At 41.9% G+C, this 20,471-nt stretch overlaps 1 protein-coding gene across 7 annotated transcripts in view; it reads left to right on the top strand.

Annotated features, from left to right (window-relative positions):
- tango2 (transport and golgi organization 2 homolog (Drosophila)) overlaps nt 1–20,471 on the top strand; it is a 297,896-nt gene that overhangs the window by 216,384 nt on the left and 61,041 nt on the right. For all 7 annotated transcript variants that reach the window (XM_072240861.1, XM_072240854.1, XM_072240855.1 and 4 more), the window contains one exon: nt 17,981–18,100. In XM_072240861.1, the coding sequence (XP_072096962.1) occupies nt 17,981–18,100 (120 nt within the window). The remainder of the gene's footprint in view (nt 1–17,980; nt 18,101–20,471) is intronic.

The following is a 20,471-nucleotide window of genomic DNA, read 5'->3' as shown; positions in this document are numbered from 1 at the left end:
AGAGTGAAAGTAATGTGGCAATGACTTTAGTTGGGAAAATTGATGAATTTTTTAGTGCTAATGAAGGCTGGGAGTTGTATATCAAGAGGCTGGAACTGTATTGTAAGATGAACGACGTGGATGAGGGAAAAAAACTGCCACACTTCTTAGTTTAGTGGGTGCTAAAACATACAAGCTTTTAAGCAACTTAGTAACACCTAAAAAGACAGCAAGCAAGATGTTCAATGAAATTGTTATAATGTCACAAAATCACTTGAGCCCCAAACTGCTGGTAATAGCTGAGAGATTTAGATTTCACAAAAGGAACCAATCAAAGGATGAAAGCATTTCTGAATACATTGCAGAACTGCGTAACCTTTCCCAATACTGTGACTTTAGAGATTGACTTTCTGGTGTATTAAGAGACGAGCTTGTATGTAGCATGCATAGTCAAAGCAGTCAAAGAGGCTACTGTCAGAAAGAGGCCTGATCATAGAACAGACATTGGCCATTGCAATATCATTAGAGTCTGCAACAAAGGATGCAACAGAACTAAAGAAAAAGAGTTTAGAATGTGAAATTCACAAAATGTCTCAGAATGGTGCAAAAAGCCTAAGATGTTATCAATGTGGCAAATCCTCCCATGACCCAAATGACTGTTCAAAGAAAAGGTTTGCCGAAAGTGTCACAGACAAGGTCACATACAGAGAGTGTGCAAGGCAGACAAAAAGCACAACCAGAGAGAAAAACCACACCATATGAGAAGTTTCAAACTCAAAACTAAGCAAATACATAAAGTGACCAAATGTGAAACAGAATCAGACAACACAGTGTCTGATAAAGGTGAGCTGTCATGCTTAGAACTGTAATGTATTACTGAAGCAGATCACAAAAGATGTGTCTGGTGTAAAACTGAAAATGGAGCTGGATACAGCATCAGCTTTGTCTATAATTTCAGAGGCTGACTACGACAGACTGTTTTCAAAGCTACCACTAGAAAAGACTTCAGTGATTCTAAAGACCTGCACAGGCAAAAATGTCTCCTAAAGACAAAGTGAATGTGACGTATGGAGGCCAAACACAACAGTTAGAGCTTTATGTATGGAAAAGTGGAAGGCCAGCACTTTTTCTTTTAGAGCAACGATTCCCCTTACCACTATGTATGGACTGATAACTTATCTATGCACATTGATCTATTGTCTACACATGCATATTCATTTTCTCTCTCTCTCTCTCTCTCTCTCTCTCTCATTCTCCCACATGTGTGCTTTTATTTAATTGATATGTAGTTGCTCAGACACAACACTTTTCATTGCACCTGTGCATACAAGGACTTGTGAAGATGATAATAAACTCCACTTTGTCTTTGTATATGCAGTGATCTGCCAGAGGAAAAGGTAGAGGTGAGTACAATCACAATATTTAAAAGGCATGTGGACAGCTTCATGGAATGGAAAGGTTCAGAGCAAGTGTTTCCAACCTGGGGTCCACGGACCTCATGCTTAATGGCAATGGACCACAGCATACAAAGGGTTGGGAACCCCTAGCTTAGAGGGACATAGGGCAAATGCAGGAAACTGAGACTAATAGGCAAACCTCTTAGTTATCATGAGAGAATCAGATGGAAAGGATCCATATAATTCTATAATAACAATTTGGGTTATTGATACTGCTGGCTTTCTGGAGTGGATTGGGGGTAAAGGAATCAAGCTTTTCTCTCTTTACCACCACCCCTCCCCCCCCCACCCCCGGAGTGAGAGAAATTGACCAAACCAACCCCGAGTTAATTCCCAGTACTTGTACCATCTGGTTCATTTTGGGTTATTTCTGTTATGCAGCTGCTTCTCCCGCCCCAGACTGATGAGAGACGATGACATTTGACATTGTCAGATACTGTGTGTTTACTCGGCAGTTAGGAACATTTGCCTGATTTGTCTTATGCATTTATATTTAATCCATCAGGCTTTTTTGACTTGATAACAATTATTACATATCACTTAGATCAAAAATCGTTCAGCAAAACATTTTTTTCTTTATGTCATGAACAATAACCTTTCATTTATTTGGAGATACAGCATGAAACAGGCTCTTCTGGCCCTTTGAGCCATGTTGCCTAGCAACCCCCACCTGATTTAATCCTAGCCTAATCACAAGACAATTTACAATGATCAATTAACCTATCAACTGTTACGTCCTTGGACTGTGGGAGGAAACCACAGCACCCGGAGGAAACCCATGCAGACACGGGGAGAACATTCCAGGCAGCGGTGGGATTTGAACCTGGGTCACCTGTACTGTAAAGTGTGCTAACCATATGCTACCATACCATCCTATGTTCTCAAGATAAACATTTGAAGACCAGATTTGGGGAAAGGATCACTCTAACAAAGAATTTCAATTGTGGTATATTGCCAGAAGTCTGATTAAAAGCAAGGTTTTACAGACATTGCAGTCTGATACTATGTTAATGTCATTTCTTGGTGGACTGTTCTAAGAACAGTTTGCTGACTTGTCTCAATGTTCTTTCAGAACTTCACACCCTTGTGCTGCTCTCAGACAATAGGGAAGGATTTGATGGACCTTTCCTTTCTGGATGCTCACAGCAAAGATCAACTTTATTCACCATAAACTTTTACATGTATTAGGAACTTGCCCTGGTATTTGGACATAGAACAACATGCTACGGCAAACAACAACATTCAGCAATCGTTCATTCGTTACATGCCATATTGTATGATGGAGGTAGTCATAATCTTTTCATGACTATGATAGTTCTTGACAAATTTTTCTACCGAAGTGGTTCACTGTTGCCTTCTTCTGGGCAGTGCCTTTACAAGATGGGTGACCCCAGTTATTATCAATACTCTTCAGAGATTGTCTACCTGGTGTCAGTGGTCAGGACTTGTGATATGCACCATCCACCATCTGCTCCCGTGGCTTCATGTGACCCTGATCATGGGGGGGGGGGGGGGGGCGAGTTGTGGGACTAAGCAGGTGCTGCACCTTGTCCAAGAGTGACCTGCAGGCTAATGGAGGGAAGGAGTGCCTTACACCTCCTACTTCATTCAACAATAATAAATAATTATACTTTTTAAAAGTTAGAGATTGGAGTACAGATATGGAATCAAACGTGCATAAAAACATAAATGCCAGAATGTATTAACAATGTAAGCAGCTTTATAAAAGTATTTTACAGTGTTTGCAATGCAATGTATTTACAGGTGTAACAGATAAAAGGGGGTGGGGATGTTAGCTAGAATGGTCAATTAACTCCTTGGGAAGAAACTTTTATGATGGTGCGAGGTTCTTGTTTTAGTAGCCCTATTGCACTTTCCAGAAGGGAGCTTTTGGAAAAGGCATTTGGCACAGTAGTCTGTGTCTCTGCAAGTGATAATGTACAGGCAATTTGGTCAAGGTGTTTAAATTTGTGGAAGAGAAATTCACAAGGAGATGTGATGGGAGATGTCAAGCATTGTGTGAGGCTAACAAATCTGTGCTAACTGGTGTCATTCTGTGCTAAATTAAACCTGTGATGAATGAGTAACTCACTGAAACTCTCTGTCTTTTAAGAGGCTGGTGGGTGGTCCATGGCAGGTAGGATTCTTCTTCTCCAGCCCTTTGCCTTTTCCACCTTTCACCTCCCAGCTTCAGACTTCATCCCCCCTCTCCCATCCGCCTGGCTTCACCTGTCACCTTCTAGTTTGTTCTCCTTCCCTTCTCCCTCCACTTTCTTAAACTGGTACATTCCCCCTTCATTTCCAGTCCAGGTGAAGGGTTTTGGCCCAAAATGTTGACTGTTGATCAATTTTCATGGATGCTGTCTGATCTGCTGAGTTCATCCGGCATTTTTGTGTGCATTGCTCTGGATTTTCAGCATCTGTAGGGTCTCTTGTGTTTATCTGATAAATCCTGTTCGGAGAAGGAGTGAAATAGCGAACATGGCATTTTTGTCATTTATGATATGAAGGTAAGTCTCCACTTTGAATTAAGTGGGCTCGTTACAACAGGAAGGTTCTTAATCCAAAATGTTGACTGTCCATTTCCCTTCATAGATGCTGCCTGAACCTTTGAGTTCCTCCAGCATTTTGTGTGTTGCATATTTATTTTCATATGTATCATCCTTTATATAATTCTTTATTCTCTACAATTGTTGAATTTTTTTGTTGCACACTGCATCCTCACCAACACACCACAGCAAGTTCCTAATACGTGTAAATGTATGTGACGAGTAGTGTTGATCCTTAATCCTTGGTTACAGTCGTTCTTGCTACGGAAGTCAAAGCTGAACAGATCACAACTGGCTCAATTTTGTCTTTGATGCAGACGATCACAGCATGTGTGAAAATCAAAGCTACTCATCGATTTCTTGAACTTACGGTAATTGCCCCTCCCCTCCTTCACCATTTCCCATTCCTGTCTCTCTTGTTATCTCCTTACCTGCCCATCACCTCCCTCTGGTGCTCCTCTTCTTTCCCTTCCTTCCATGGTCTTCCACCCTCTCCTATCAGAAGATTCTTCCTTCTCCAGCCCTTTATCTCTTTCACCAATCAACTTCCCAGCTCATTCCTTCACCTGATTTCACCTATCACCTCCCACCTTATACTTCTTCCTTCCCTCCCCCCCACCTTATCCCCCCCCCTTCCAGTCCTGAAGAAGTGTCTCAGCACGAAAAGTCAACTATTTATACTTCTTTCATAGATGCTGCCTGACCTGCTGAGATCCTCCAGCATTTCATGTGCGTTGCTTTGGATTTCTAGCATCTGCAGATTTTCTCTTGTTTGTGTTCAAGGCTTTTCAATCTGTAATACAAGGATGAGTATCACAATGTCCTGCTGTCATACTATTGTACTTGGTCTCATCGTTGACTGTTTACTTTCCTCCAATGATGCTACCTGACTTACTGAGTTCCTCCAGCATTTGTACCTTTCTGTGCTTGGGTTGTTCTCGAAGGATAAGCAACTGATGTCAATAAATGTAGTTCCACACTTTCCTCACAATGATACCTTAAAAAAAGCTACAAGCAAGAAGGGAATGGTATAGCCCGCAAGTCTCTTTCAGCGACAGAAAAGATTCTGCAGATGCTGGAAATCCAGAGTAACACACGCACAAAATGATACAGGATATCAGCAGGTCAGTGTTTCGTCAGGACTCATGGGTCTTGGGCCAAGACGTCGACTGTTTATTCCTCTCCATAGATGCTGCCTACCTTGCTGAGTTCCTCCAGAATTTTGTGTGTGTTAGTCTCTTTCAATGACCTTTCAGAAAATTGTGAATGAGGTCCTATTTGAGTTCTGGCTATTCACTCATTTCCAGCACATAGTTCCAATTTCTTATTTTATTTATCAGCCAGCAACTGCTTGTGTAATTTTTATTGTGTGTGCTGTTCCCAAAACCGTGCCTTCTTCAGATCAATCAGAAAGGAATAAGATGAATTTTACCCAAAGGAACCTGCAGGCAGATTTTGATTTTTCAGGAGTTTCATAAATCTCTGGGGAATGCTCTTTCATCAATGTCACAGTATCTGAACGGCTCTGAAATGATTGCTCACGTAGAAAAAGACTAGAATTATATGGAGGTACGTAGTCACATTGTGTCAGTTCCAAGATTAGTATGAAAATAGCCTGTCTTTCAAGAGGAATGAGGCAGTGTAGTCCATGTTACTGATATAATTCATGTCTTCTATCATGATGTTGGAAAGCATCATAAGGTCAGGCCTCACAGTGTCGATTCCAGGCAGTCTTGAAAGAATTGCAGCATTAATTTTGGAAGTGATGATGCGTGACGGCAGACTAACCTGAAAAACTGATGGTAAAAGGTGATCTGAAGTGTCACGTTTGGAGTCTCGTGGCTTTGCAAGTTGGAATTTCAATGGTTATGATACAAAAGGGCCAAGTTTTCACACCTCTCTCTGCAACGCTGAGTCTGTGAGACTGCCCCGGCTGCTGTGCTTTGTGTCTGCGATTTGCCCCGCTAATATGATGAACTGATACCAAAGCTTTGGTCCTCCTCTGGACTGCTCCAAGGATTCCAATCTGAGGACTCAATTTGGTTTGGAATACTGTTGCTCACTTCTATTGTTAGCATGATTTGTGTGTTTTTTTTCCTCTTTCTCCACGCTATAGGTGCTAGTCTTTATTTTTTTTTAATTGGGTTCTTTCGGGTTTCTTGCTTTTGTGGCTGCCTGTAAGCAGACAAATCTCAAGGTTGTATAATTTATACATTCTTTGATAATAAATGTATTTTGAATCTTGAAACTTAGGGATTCGTCTCAAGACAGACTAATGCAGCTGGATGCTGACTGTAGGCTAAATGCAGCCTGTGTGAAAATGACAAAAAAAAATTACTGGTTTCATCTTCAACGCCCAGCAACCGCCACACGAGTAGATGCAGAATTGAGAGTGTGATTCATATTTGGACGTTGGTTGTCTGAAGCTAGCTCCACAGATGGTTGTTCCAGATGGGATTCTCACTATAATTTAATTACATTTCTCAACAGCTTGGCTCTAATTTTGGAGTCACTTTATCTTCGTGATTTGTTTTTTTTTTTGTGGAGGATAATTTACAAACGCTACTGAATACTCTTGTCGACCAGTAAAACAAAACCCATGGTAATCTTGACTCACCCAACACAAAAAAAACAGAAAATCCATTTTATTTGAGATTTATACCACATAGTTGCTATCTCTATTAAAACATCTGGACTCGGGTAGGTTTAAGGCTTTGCCTGCAATAATTAATTGAAGATTTTTATCTCTTATTTTGCAGTAAACTGGAATTAAATTTGAATCTTTATCAGCTTTAATTGAAAAGTAAAAGATTGTTTGGGAATTGTTTTCCAAGAACATAGGATCTGTCCATTTTTTTCACACATTTATTGATCAAACATCCTGTAGCTTGAGGTAATTTCTAAGTGTGATGAATGCTGCAAGTTCCAGTTTGTTCTGTTTCAGTTTCTGCCGCAGCTAAAATCTGTACAATAAAAAAAACAAGTAACACACACAGAATGCTGGAGGAACTCAGCAGGTGAGGCAGCATCTGTGGAGGGGAATAAACAGTCAGTGCTTTGGGCCAAGACCCTTCATCGGGACTGGAAAGGAAGGGGGAAGAGGCCAGAATAAGAAGGTACAGTGGGGGAGAACCACAAGCTGGCAGGTGAGGGGTATCATCAGTGGTTGGGGCATGAGGGAAAAGAAAGATACTGGTAGGTGGAAAAGGTAAAGGGCTGAAAGAGAAGGCATTTGATAGAAGAGGACAATGGACCATGGAATAAAGGGAAGAATGTGGGGAATCAGAGGAAGGTGATGGGCAGTTCATGAGGAGGGGGGAGAAGAAGAAAAGTGGTGAGAGGGTGACCAGAATGGGGGAATTCTTTTTAAAGGGGGTAGGGAAACAGAGGGGAGTGATTACTGAAATTTGGAGAAATTGATGTTTGTGCTATCAAGTTGAAGACTACAGATGGAATATGAGGTGAATATGAGGACTTTCCCCTCCATAGATGCTGCCTGACCTACTGAGTTCCTCCAATATTTTGTGTGTGTTGCCATAGCTAGAAGAGCAATTTGTTTACGTTGATATGATCCTCATTAGCTACAGTTTACCATCATGTCACACCAGCACACTACAGCAAATCCCCAATACAAGTAAATGTATGTGGTGAATTATGTTGATAATTCAACTATGGATGGTCCAAATCCTGGCTGCGCAAAGAAGAGGGTCAGGAATGGAGATAGCAGCCCTGTCCTGTAAAATCCCAGAGCTATGGAAACACCAGTGGAAGCTCCAAAGATCTCTTCCCTGGGAGAGGAATGATCTTTAAAGATGGGCTACACCTGACGACCATGTAAAAGACTGGCCCAAGACAGAGAATTTTGGTGAGCTGATGTTGGCGGAATATGGCCTATGGTGATAGAATTGAAAGGATGTGCTGACATTGGAGAGGGTTCAAAGGAGATTCAAAATTGATTCCAGTATTGCAAAGCTTGTCATATGAGGAGTGTTTAATGGCTCTGGGCCTACACTCACTGGAATTCAGAAGAATGAGGGGTACTTACATTGAAACCTATTGAATGTTGAAAGACCTCGATAAATTGGATGTGGAGAAGATATTTCCTATGGAGAGTGAGTCTAAGACCAGAGGATGCAGCCTCAGAACAGAGGGACGTCCATTTAGAATGGAAATGAGGAAGTATTTCTTTAGCCACAGAGTGGTGAATCTGTGGAATTCGTTGCCACAGGCGGTGTGTGGAAGCCAAGTCATTGGGTATATTTAAGGCAGAGGTTGATAGATTCTTAATTAGTCAGGGCATGAAGGGGTACAGGGAGAAGGGAGGAGAGTGGGGCTGAAAGGAAAAATGGATCAGCCAGGATGAAATGGCAGAGCAGACTTGATGGGCCAAATGGCCTAATTCTGCTCTTATATCTTATGGTTTCAGAATAAAGTTGATCCTTGATCCTTACTATTCTCCAGTGTGAACCAGATAGCGATTTGTCTGTAATACTTCCAGTGACTGTCAAATTAAGAGCTGTACATTCGCCTCTACTTCCTGACCCTTGTTTCACTTATGATCTTCAGTTAAGTATGCACAAGATAGTTTCATCCCACTTTAGGACCTGGATTTGAACCCATGCATTAGATTAAAGTTCACATTCAATAATTGCCCCTAACGTTTTTAAAATTACTTTGGCAAATCCAGATCTTTAAGGCTGGACTAGAGCTGAACCAAGGATGTTCAAAGTAAATTTATTATCAAAATATACAACCTTGAGATTCATCTCCTTACAGGCAGCCACAAAACGAGGAGACCCAATTTAACCCATTAAAAATAAGAAACACACACAAAATGCTGGAGGAGCTCAGCAGGCCAGGCAGCATCTATCGAGAAGAATATTGTTGGTGCTTTGGCCCAAGGCTCTTCAGCAGGACAGTATATGTGCCGAAGAATTTTGCACAGTACTATAGATAGGAACGATGTAGAGGAATATGGGAAATGAAAACAAATAGGCCTAACTCAGGTAGACTTTGGTCCTCACAGGCAAGTTGGGGCGAAGTTTTCTATATAACTAGAATGCTAGAATGGGAGATGTATTTTGCGAGAGTGTGAACCTGAAGACAACTGAATGAAAATGAACTGAAAATAATGTATCTTGTCAGTAATCAAATTATAATTAGAATCGGGTTTAATATCAGTAGCATTTATCATGAAATTTATATCCTTTGCGGCAGCAGTACATTACATTACATAATGCAAGATGTTCCTGAATCATGGAGTGTGTGCCTTCAGGCTTCTGTACCTCCTTCCTGATGGTAGCAATGAGAAGAGGGCATGTCCTGGGTGGTGGAGTTGGTGAAGCTAGAGCCCATGATGGACCTGACTGAGTTCACAACTTTCTGCTGCTTATTTCAATCCTGTGCAGTGCCCCCCACCACCCTTCATGCCAGACAGTAGTGCAGCCAGTTAGAATGCTCTCCACGGTACATCAATAGAAATTTCCAAGTGCCTTTGGAGACATACCAAATCTCCTCAAACTTATAATGAAGTAGAGCCACTATTGTGCTTTCTTTGTAGCTGCATCAATATGTTGGGTCCAGGATAGATCCTCAGGGATACTGACACCCAGGAATGTGAAGTTGCTCACTCTTTCCACTTCTGATCCCTCCATGAGGACTGGTGTGTGTTACCTCGTCTTGCCCTTTCTGAAGTCTACAATCAGTTCTTTGGTCTTACTGATGTTGTATGCAAGGTTGTTACTGCGACACCATTCAATTAGCTGATATATTTTGTTCCTCTACACCTTCTTGTCACCATCAGAAAATCTACCAACAGTAGTTGTATTGTCAGCAAATTTATAGATGACCTTTGAGCTGTGCCTAGCCACACATCCATGTGTATAGAGAGAGTAGAGCAGAGCAGTGGGTGAAGCACCCCTGTCTGAAAGCTGGAGATGTTTTTATTGATCAGCACATATTGTGCACAAATGCAGACAATTTGATGCATTTCCTGGTGGTATTCCTTTTGGCAAGGCCAATTCTGGTACAGTATCAGTATCGGGATGCTTTCTTCAGTTATTTTTGTAGCTGCTCGGTCTCATCTGCCGTTGTCTTTGAGAGGAAGCATTCCACCTGGGAAAGTACTCCACCTGGTGGTTTGCCAGGGAATTTGTAATGGTTTTCCTTGGAAGAAGGCTGAGAGCTGAACAGCAAGCCAGATCCAGAATTTTCCATTTTAATGCTAATGTTTTGATATCTATGTTGTTATAATTGAATTACCCTATAATTAGTTACTTGTTAATGACTATAATCTGTAAATTTTCTAAATAATAACCATACCACAACCTTTACTTTGAAACATTTTAGAGCTTCAACATTTTTAGTGTTTCAAGTTACAACACTGTTACAAATTGTAACAGTAAAGACAGAATGGAAGTCGGTAGCTCATTGTTAATAAGCCACCATCCCTCTGAACGCCAACACGTGTTAAAGTGCCGTGCGGTTTTCAGGCCATGTAAAAATTTCCTGCTCAGAGCAATGGGTGGTCTGTGCAGCTGAAAAAATTAGAGGGAAAATTGATCTGGTCTCATTTGAAAGGAAAAAATATAACACCATAAAGCTCACTCCATGTCAACCCAGCCAGACAGTCTGTTTGTGGTAATGGTAAAACTACAGAAGGATACCCAGACCAAGAAACGGGAGAATGAAATCCTGTGACACTTTTCTCCAGCCCTTGAAAGCAGTAGTGATCGATGTGTTCATCACCCATTATCCATCTGGTGTTAATGTATACATTTAGGATCTGAACAATAATTTCCTGTTTAAGGCTTGCAAATGTATTTTATACATTTACAGTGACAGTGCAAAAGTCTTAGGCACATATATATAGCTAGCGTGCCTAAGTACTGTATTTGTCAATGTGGAGCAGAGAGAGAGTTTGTAAATCTGGCAGAAGCAAAGGATATTGGGAATGGTGAGGGTGGGAGGGGTGCGGGACAGGTGGCAGAAAAGAGTGCAAGGGGCAAGGCTACGGGGGTGGGGGGGAGTGCACGTGCAGACACACCCAGCCTTGAGACACCTGGCAAAGTCATTTGATTCCAAACAATTGGTACAGTGCAACATATAAAACTATTGCAGACCTGTGCAAAAGTCTTAGGCACCCCGGCTATATATACATGCCAAAGACTTTCGTACAGTACTGTTGTAATTTTATGTGCTGCACTCTACTGCCGCCACAAAAAAAAACAAATTTCATGACTTATGTGAGTGATGATAAACCTGATTCTGATATGGGTCTCTATTATGGACTGGGAGTGGGAAGGAGGCAGGGAGAGGGGAATCACGGTTGGGAAAAGGGGAAGGGAGCAGGAAGCACCAAAGAGACATTCTGTAATGATTAATAAACTAATTGTTGGAATGAAATCACCTTGCCGGGTATGTCTCAGGGCTGGGTGTGTCTGCACCCGTGCCTCCTGCCCTGGCACTCTTTTCTGCCACCTGTCCCACACACGTCCTGTGGCACTCCACCCTCACCACTCCCAGTATCCTTTGCTCCCACCAGATTTACAAACTTGCTGTCCTCTCCTCTCTGACAAATGCAGTCCTGTGCAAAAATCTTAGGCACCCCAGCTATATATATGTGCCTAAGACTTTTGCACTGGACTGTATACATAAATCCCAACACTTAGGTTTAAAGAGTACTTGTTTGGTTATATAATGACTTGAGATTTCCTGAGTTGTTAAATGTTCTATATCAACAAGCCATCAATTTGTCCCAACTACCAATTATCTTTGAAAAGGAGCGTCGTGAAAACTTATGTAATTCCATGCTTGTACAACCTTGTATCTGCCAAGCTAATCTATAAGCTGAAGTAATTGCAGTTTCCCAGCTTGCTGCTCATGGTGACACTCTTCACCCTCAGCATCTCTTTCATTTTGACCACAGCATGACAATAACTGTATCGCATCACAGCACCAATCTGAGCATTCCAGAGTGTTTCTGCAACTTCTGAGGTTCAAAGACAAAATCAAGTTTATTGTCGTCTGCACAAGTATATGTATGCACAGATGCAATGAAAAATCATAGACGTATAGCAACGCCTAAGCAGCATTCACAAGAAATTCATTAATCAAATGTAATTAAACAAATTTTACAAGGAAGAACATGATTAGAACAAAGAAAATATTTTAGTGCCAAGTAATCAACATCTCTGAGGATCTGTCCTGGGCCCAACATATCGATGCAGCTACAAAGAAGGCACAACAGTGGCTATATTTCTTCGGGAGTTTGAGAACATTAGGTACGTCACCAAACACACTCGCAAATTTCTACCAATGTACCATAGAGAGCATTCTGACTAAATGCCTCTCCATCTGGTATGGGGGCAGGGCACTGCACAAGATTGAAGTAAGCTGCAGCAAATTGTAAACTTAGTCAGCTGCATCATAGGCACCAGCCTCTGTAGTATCCAGGACATCTTCAAGGAGCGGTGCCTCAAAAAGGGGGCATCCATCACTGAGGACCCCGTCACCCAGGACGTTCCTCTTCTCATTGTTACTATCAGGAAGGGGGTACAGGAGCCTGAAGGCACACACTCAATGATTCAGGAACAGCTCCTTCCCCTTTGTCATCTGATTTCTGAATGGACACTTATTGTAACTCGCAGTTTTTATTATTATGTATTGCAATGTACTCCTGCCACATAACAACAAACTTTACAGCAAATTTCATGATATTAAAATAGATTCTGATTCTGATAGTTAAAGTGTTGTTAAACCCAACCTTTACTTTCCTTGTCTGTGTTCTTTTTTCTTAAGTTAACAATGACAACTGTGGAGATTTAAGGCCTTGACATTAAAATCCAGTCCTGTGCATGTCTTCATCCTATAGGGATAGTTAGGAAGATAGAAAGTGGGATCCCTGGAAGATTAGCACCTTTCTAATTTGGCACTGGTGTGAATTTTAGTGCCTGCTATTGCCAGCCCCACATCATCACTTAGAGCAATGATGATCAGGCATTTAGTGGAGATATTTCTATTCCAGCTGTTAATTGGTCCAGAAGATTGATGCGATTGGAAGGCACTGAGTATTTCCTCTGGGGGGAATTGAAATTCTTCTTTTAGCAGGGGTATCTGTTATTCCCCCATAATTAATGTCTCAAATGTATTTGTATTCTTATAATTTGCTTCTAACAAAGCTGTACATTACTCAAAGACAAGAACAGCTAAGAAAGGAACACAATTAGGACATTCCATCCCATAAGCCAGTTCCACTCGTCAATTAAACCATTTTGCGCATGTGTGTATGTGTGTGAGAGAGAGAAAATATGTTTGCTTGCCTATGAAACTGTTCTCCTTGGATACCATTACTTGGTAAAAATCTTTACTTCTCAGTAAAATTTTCAATTGATCCAGCATCCACTGAATTCCAAAATCACTTTATCCTTTGTGTAAACAAATATCTGCTTATCCCACATCTAAATGGCCCATTCCTAAGTTTCCGTGGCTCATGCCTGTCCTAGCATGTGAAGTCAGCCCCAGCAGACTGGACAAATGAGATCTACAGTGAGATCCAATGGCCAGGAAGACAGTTCTGCGACACTCCATGGAGAGGGAAGAGCATGGCAAGGCACAGAAGATGTCATGGTCATCCACTGGAACCAAGGAAGACCCCAGTTTGTGATGCTTCTTTGTACTACTGGACCCGGACATCTGAGGTCGAGGAAGTGGAACTGTCCCAGTGCAAGAGCTTTTCCACTTTAAAAACTCTCCCACAAGGGTTTCCTGTCATCGTCATACATGATGGACAACCGCTTTTCTACACTTATCCAATTCTTCTGAAGGTAGAGTTGAGATTCTCCCATAAGAGCGTGCATCTGCTCCCAATATGATTCCAGACATGTTGCTTCCTATATTCTAACCATTCCAACTTGTGTTAAATTCCAGGTGGAACTCCCTGCTTTGAGCTTATATAAGCATTTTGTTTATAACCGTATAACAATTACAGCACAGGAACAGGCCATCTCGGCCCTTCTAGTCTGTGCCGAACTCTTACTCTCACCTAGTCCCACCGACCTGCACTCGGCCAATAACCCTCCATTCCTTTCCTGTCCATATATCTATCCAATTTAACTTTAAATGACAACATTGAACCTGCCTCAACCACTTCTGCTGGAAGCTCGTTCCACACAGCTACCACTCTCTGAGTAAAGAAGTTCCTCCTCATGTTACCCCTAAACTTTTGCCCCTTAACTCTCAACTCATGTCCTCTTGTTTGAATCTCCCCCATTCTCAATGGAAAAAGCCTATCCACGTCAACTCGATCAATCCCCCTCATAATTTTAAACACCTCTATCAAGTCCCCTCTCAACCTTCTATGCTCCAAAGAATAAAGACCTAACTTGTTCAACCTTTCTCTGTAATTTAGGAGATGAAACCCAGGCAATATTTTAGTAAACCTCCTCTGTACTCTCTCAATTTTATTGACATCTTTCCTATAATTCGGTGACCAGAACTGTACACAATACTCCAAATTTGGTCTTACCAATGCCTTATACAATTTCAACATTACACTCCAACTCCTATACGCAATACTCTGATTAATAAAGGCCAGCATACCAAAAGCTTTCTTCACCACCCTATCTACATGAGATTCCACCTTCAGGGAACTATGCACCATTATTCCTAGATCCCTCTGTTCTACTGCATTCTTCAATGCCCTACCATTTACCATGTATGTCCTATTTTGATTAGTCCTACCAAAATGTAGCACCTCACATTTTTCAGCATTAAACTCCATCTGCCATCTTTCAGCCCACCTTTCTAACTGGCCTAAATCTCTCTGCAAGCTTTGAAAACCTACTTCATTATCCACAACGCCACCTATCTTAGTATCATCTGCATACTCACTAATCCAATTTACCACCCCATCATCTAGATCATTAATATATATGACAAACAGCATTGGACCCAGTACAGATCCCTGAGGCACACCGCTACACACCGTCCTCCAATCTGACACACAGTTATCCACCACTACTCTTTGGCGTCTCCCATCCAGCCACTGCTGAATCCATTTTACTACTTCGATATTAATGCCTAACGATTGAACCTTCCTAACTAACCTTCCGTGTGGAACCTTGTCAAAGGCCTTACTGAAGTCCATATAGACAACATCCACTGCTTTACCCTCGTCAACTTTCCTAATAACCTCATCAAAAAATTCAATTAAGATTTGTCAAACATGACCTTCCACGCATAAATCCATGTTGACTGTTCCTAAGCAGACCCTGTCTATCCAGATAATTATATATACCATCTCTAAGAATACTTTCTATCAATTTACCCACCACTGACGGCAAACTCACAGGCCTCCCCAGTCCGGGATGTTTCTGATCGTGTCCAAGATATCCTGAAGTGGGAGGGAGAGGAGCCAGAGGTCGTGGTACATTTAGGTACCAATGACATAGGTAGGAAATGGGGAGAGGTCCTGAAAGGAGAATACTGGATGACCTTCGTCTGGTCAGGGAGAGTGAGGAGTTGGTAGAGAGGAGTTACAGGCAGGTGGTCACACCGGGGCCATGGGAGGCAGACAAGTGGGTCACGGTTAGGAGGGGGAAGAGGAAGATTCAGGTAATAGAGAGTACCCCAGTGGCTGTGCCCCTTGACAATAAGTACTCCTGTTTGAGCCCAATGATCCAAAAACTTGAATCCATGCCCCCTGCTCCAATCCCTCAGCCCCGCATTTATCCTCCACCTCATTGCATTCTACTCTCACTGTCGCGTAGCACAGGCAATAATCCCGAAATTACTACCTTTGCGGTCCTTTTTCTCAACTTCCTTATGTCTGTAACTGTTGCTTAATTTGCTGAGAGGTTGTTGTTATCCCTCAAATTGACATACAGCATGGAACAGGCCCTTCCAGCCCTTTCAGCCACACCAGCCAGCAGTCCCAGCAACTCCCTGACTTAATCCTAGCCTAATCACAGGACAAGTTACGCTGCTCAAATAACAGACTGTGGAAGGAAACTGAAGCACCCCCAGAGGAAACCCACGTAGTCACAGGGAGAAAGTACAAACTCCTTACAGGCAGCGGCGAGAATTGAACCCTGTACTGTAAAGAGTTGTGCTGACCACTACGCTACCATGCTGCCCTAAGGTTTCTGCCACCTTGTCCCTCTGCCATTAGATTTCTGAATGGACAATAAACACACGCACACTATCTCACCTCTTTCTTTTTTTTTGCTCTCATTTTGCACTACTTAATTTCAAAAATTATATTTCTTAAAGTAACTTATAGTTTTCTTTCTGTATTGCAATGTGACAGTTGTTCATCATGTCCAACGGCGTCAGAAACCTGTGCCGGGGAATTTTTTAAGTGGAAAAGCTGTTGCACGGGTGCCAGTTCTACTCATTCAATCTCGGAAGTCTGGATCCAGTGGTACAAATAAGTGTCACAAGCTGGTGACTTCCTTGGTTGCAGTGGATGACCATGACGTCTTCTGTGTCCTGTCACACCCTTTGCTCTCCACGGAGAACCACCTTCCTGGCCGTTGGATCTCACTCTAGATCTCATCTGCGCAGTTTGCCGGAGCTGACTTCATACGCAAGGACAGGCATGGCCCTGTCTCACCAGGGCATGAGATCTGCTAGCTACCCTCACCTGGTTTAGCTTGGCTATCGAAGCACTGTACTGGGGTGTGACCACTGTTGCATGCAAACAGAAATGTAGAGCCACAGCTGAGAGCTGAGTGTCAACTGGGGACCAAAGTCTGCCCTGGAATGGACACAGCAAGCCCCTTCACCAGAGGTGCTACCCCTCCCTTGACACCCCATACACCCCATTGCACTATACTGCTGCTGCAAAACATCAGATTTCACAACATGTGCCAGTGACATTAAACCTGATTCTGATTAAGAAAGAGGTAACAATTTTTATCACTTAATCTGGAATTAATCAACATTTCCTCAGACTTCCAGAAAGTTATCCTCAGATATGTTATTCTGGTGAATCCCTTGTTCTGCTCCCTGTTTCTTGAAGTTCAAAGTTAAAAGTACATTTATTACTAAAGTATGTATACATTCTCATCAGAATCTCAGATTGTGACAAAAACAGGCGTGAGATATACTGGCTAGTTGAGTGGCGCCACAGCAACAACGTTGCACTCAGTGTCAGTAAGACCAAAGAGCTGATTGTGAACTTCAGAAAGGGTAAGATGAGGGAACACATACTAGTCCTCGTAGAGGGATTAAAAGTGGAGAGAGTGAGCAATTTCAAGTTCCTAAGTGTTAATATATCTGAGGATCTAATCTGGTCCTAACATATTGATGCAGCTATAAAGACAGCAAGACAGCAGTTATAGTTCATTCGGAGTTTGAGGAGAGTTGGTATGTCACCTAAAACACTCAAAAATTTCTACAGATGTGTTGTGGAGAGCATTCTGACTAGCTGCATCACCACCTGGTATGGGTGGGGGGGGGGCTACTATACAGGATTGAACAGAAGTAAGCTCCAGAGAGCTGTTAAATTCAAGGAGTTGTACCTCAAAAAGGTGGCGTCCATCATTAAGGACCCCCATCACCCAGGATGTGCCCTCTTCTCATTGGTACAGAAGCCTGAAGGCACACACTCAATGATTCAGGAACAGCTTCTTCCCCTCTGCCGTCCGATTCTGAATGGATATTGAACATGAACACTACTTTTTATTTGTTTTTTTTTTCATTGCTTATTTAATTTAACTATTTTATATATATAAATATCTTCCCCCCCCCTATATTTATCATGTATTGTGTTGTAGTGCTGCCACAAAGTTACCAAATTTCACAACATATGCTGGTGATATTAAACCTGGTTCTGATTTTGATCCATTATATAACCTTGAGTCCATGTGATTGAATTCCAATTTGTTTTTGACGTTGACTGTGATCAGTATCCGCATTCTCAACTAAATCATATGAGTTGTATCTTAAACAAGTATGTCCATTTTTTTCTTCTGTTCCATGAATGACCTCTAGGACTGGATATGGAAAAAGGGAAGGAAGGAGGAACATGGTTGGGTATGAGCAAGAAGGGCAAGTGTGCCGCACTGACCAATTATCTTCAATCCTCTAGCAACATGGAGGGACTTGGCAGAGGTAAGACTGACAACTGAGAAGCCTCTACTTGTAGATGCAAGTTGCTTTTTGCTGCACACAACTTCTGCACAGTTCTGGTCATGCTCAGATGGAATTAAACAAATTAGATTTAATGTTGGAAGTATCTATATTCCTCTGCCCAGTTATCTGTGTCTTACGCTGAAAAAGTAGATAATAATTTCAATAACAATTCATACGGCACTTTTAGTGAAACACTGGTCCAGAAGTTTGGTTGGAGAGTAAAGTTTTAAGGAGAGCCTTAGAAGAGTAAAGTGCTCTTGAGAGGTGGTGGTTTGTAGGGAGAATTCCAGAGGGTGTGGCCTTGGCATTGGAAAGAACTATTCAAGCAATGAAGTTGCAAAGCTCAAAGGCAGAGGAATACAGAAAACTTTCACAGTTCTAGGGCTGAAATAAACTACTACAGAGATAAGGAATAATCAGGCCAGAGGGATTTCAAAATGGCTAAGCACATTAAAATTGAGGAGTTGGATGAGAGTAATTAAATTTCTTTAATGATAGAATCATCTAATTTTCTTACCAGCACAATGATATTATAAATGTAGTATTAGCCATTTTCTTCACATTCAGTTTGATTGATTAATCACATGTGCATTAAAGCATGCTGTAAAGTATGCTGTTTGCGTTAACAGCTAGCAATACCTGTCAGCATTAGTGCATGCAAGCTCAATTTCAACATTTAAGACAAGTTTTAATAGCTGCATGGATGGTAGGAGTATGGAAGGCTACGGTCCCAGTACAGGTCAATGAGAGTAAGCAATTTAAATGCTTCAGTGCTGACTAGATGGGCTGAAGGGCCTGTTTCTGTGCTGAACTTTTCTATGACTCTATAACCCAAGGAACAAAATAACAACAGTGAAACAAGTGCCTTTCCTTCCTGCCACCCACTTACACCCACAGACAGTACTCCAACCCCAGGAGAGGCTTCTAGGCCTTCAGCCTCCAGTGAGCTCACAAAAACAGGCCTCCAACCTCCCCAGTGGATTTCAGACTCATAGGCCCAGGGCTTCAGCCTCTTGCTACTATTTCCCGACTTCCAATTGACCTTCTGGCTTTGGTCGTCACCCCAAACACCATGCCTTGAACTCTGGACTCTTATCAGTAATGTCAGCTTATTTCACTTTTTTGTGTGGTTCAGTTCTCGGGATCAGCGTGTCACTGGTACAACCCTTGCCAGATTGTCCTTGAGAAGGTGGTTGGTGATCTGTTGTTCTGAAATGCTGCAGTCTCACTGGTGATGGTATTCCATCACACTGTTCAAAGTATTTATTATCAGATTATGTATAATATACACAACCTTGAGATTCGTCTTCTGACAGGCAACCAGAAAAACAAAGAAACACAGTAGAACTCATTAAAACAAGACACCGTCAAGCACTCGTACAAAAAAAGAGCAAATTGTGCAAACAATGAAAAGTGAATGATAACTCCATAGCCATTAGTTGCAGGCCACAACCTCAGTTCAGCACAGAGACAAGTAAATCTCGTGGAGCAGTGAGCTAAAGACTATCCTGTCCCTCGCCTGCAACCCCAACACCCTGACCTTTTCAATCTGGCCCGACACTTACATTGGTCAAACATTATCTCTTTCCTCGCTCTCAAGTCCGGGCTTTGACACTTCAGTTTGGCCCCAAGTACCACTCCAGCAATGTCCAAACGACAGTTTGTCCCTTGCTGTCAGGCCTAGGCTCTGCCATGCCACGGCACTTTCGCAACTCCATTTTGCCAAATACCCCAAATGCCAGGTCTTACAGGCGGTTTAGAAGCACAACTCTGAAAGGCAATTTGCAAGCTATTAATTGCAGTGATCATTGTCCAGAAAAAGTACGGTTAATAGAGTAGTTAGTTCCTTTGTTTGCTGCCAGTAAAACGTTGCTGTGTCTCACCAGTACCATCTTAAACCGGGCCCAAGTGACTGAACAGAGCCAACAGACTATAATTTGGGTACATTAACTTGGAGGTGTTGCAGGTTGAGTGGGGAGTTCCAGAATTTAGACCTAGTGTCATTAGCAAACTAAAGCCTGAGCAACAATCACCAACTGACAAGACCAGAACTATCCTAACTCTTTTTACTCTGACTGGAATTGAGATTGCACTTTGGGTTCCTAGATGACTACTGAAGTCAGTATGGAAACCATAAACTCAATAAAGTTCAAAGTAAACTTATTACCAAAGTACATATTTATCACCATATACAAACCAGAGATTCATTTTCCTGCAGGCATACTCAAAAAATCTGTAGAATAATAACCATAACAGGATCAATGAAAGTCTGCACAGACTTGGGCAGTCAACCAGTGTGCAAAAGACAACAAACTGTGCAAATACAAAAAGAAAGAAAGAATAATAATAA

Source organism: Mobula birostris, chromosome 22 (assembly GCF_030028105.1).
Source record: "Mobula birostris isolate sMobBir1 chromosome 22, sMobBir1.hap1, whole genome shotgun sequence".
Classification (NCBI taxonomy): Eukaryota; Metazoa; Chordata; class Chondrichthyes; order Myliobatiformes; family Myliobatidae; genus Mobula; species Mobula birostris.
This window is presented reverse-complemented; position numbering and strand designations above follow the sequence as displayed.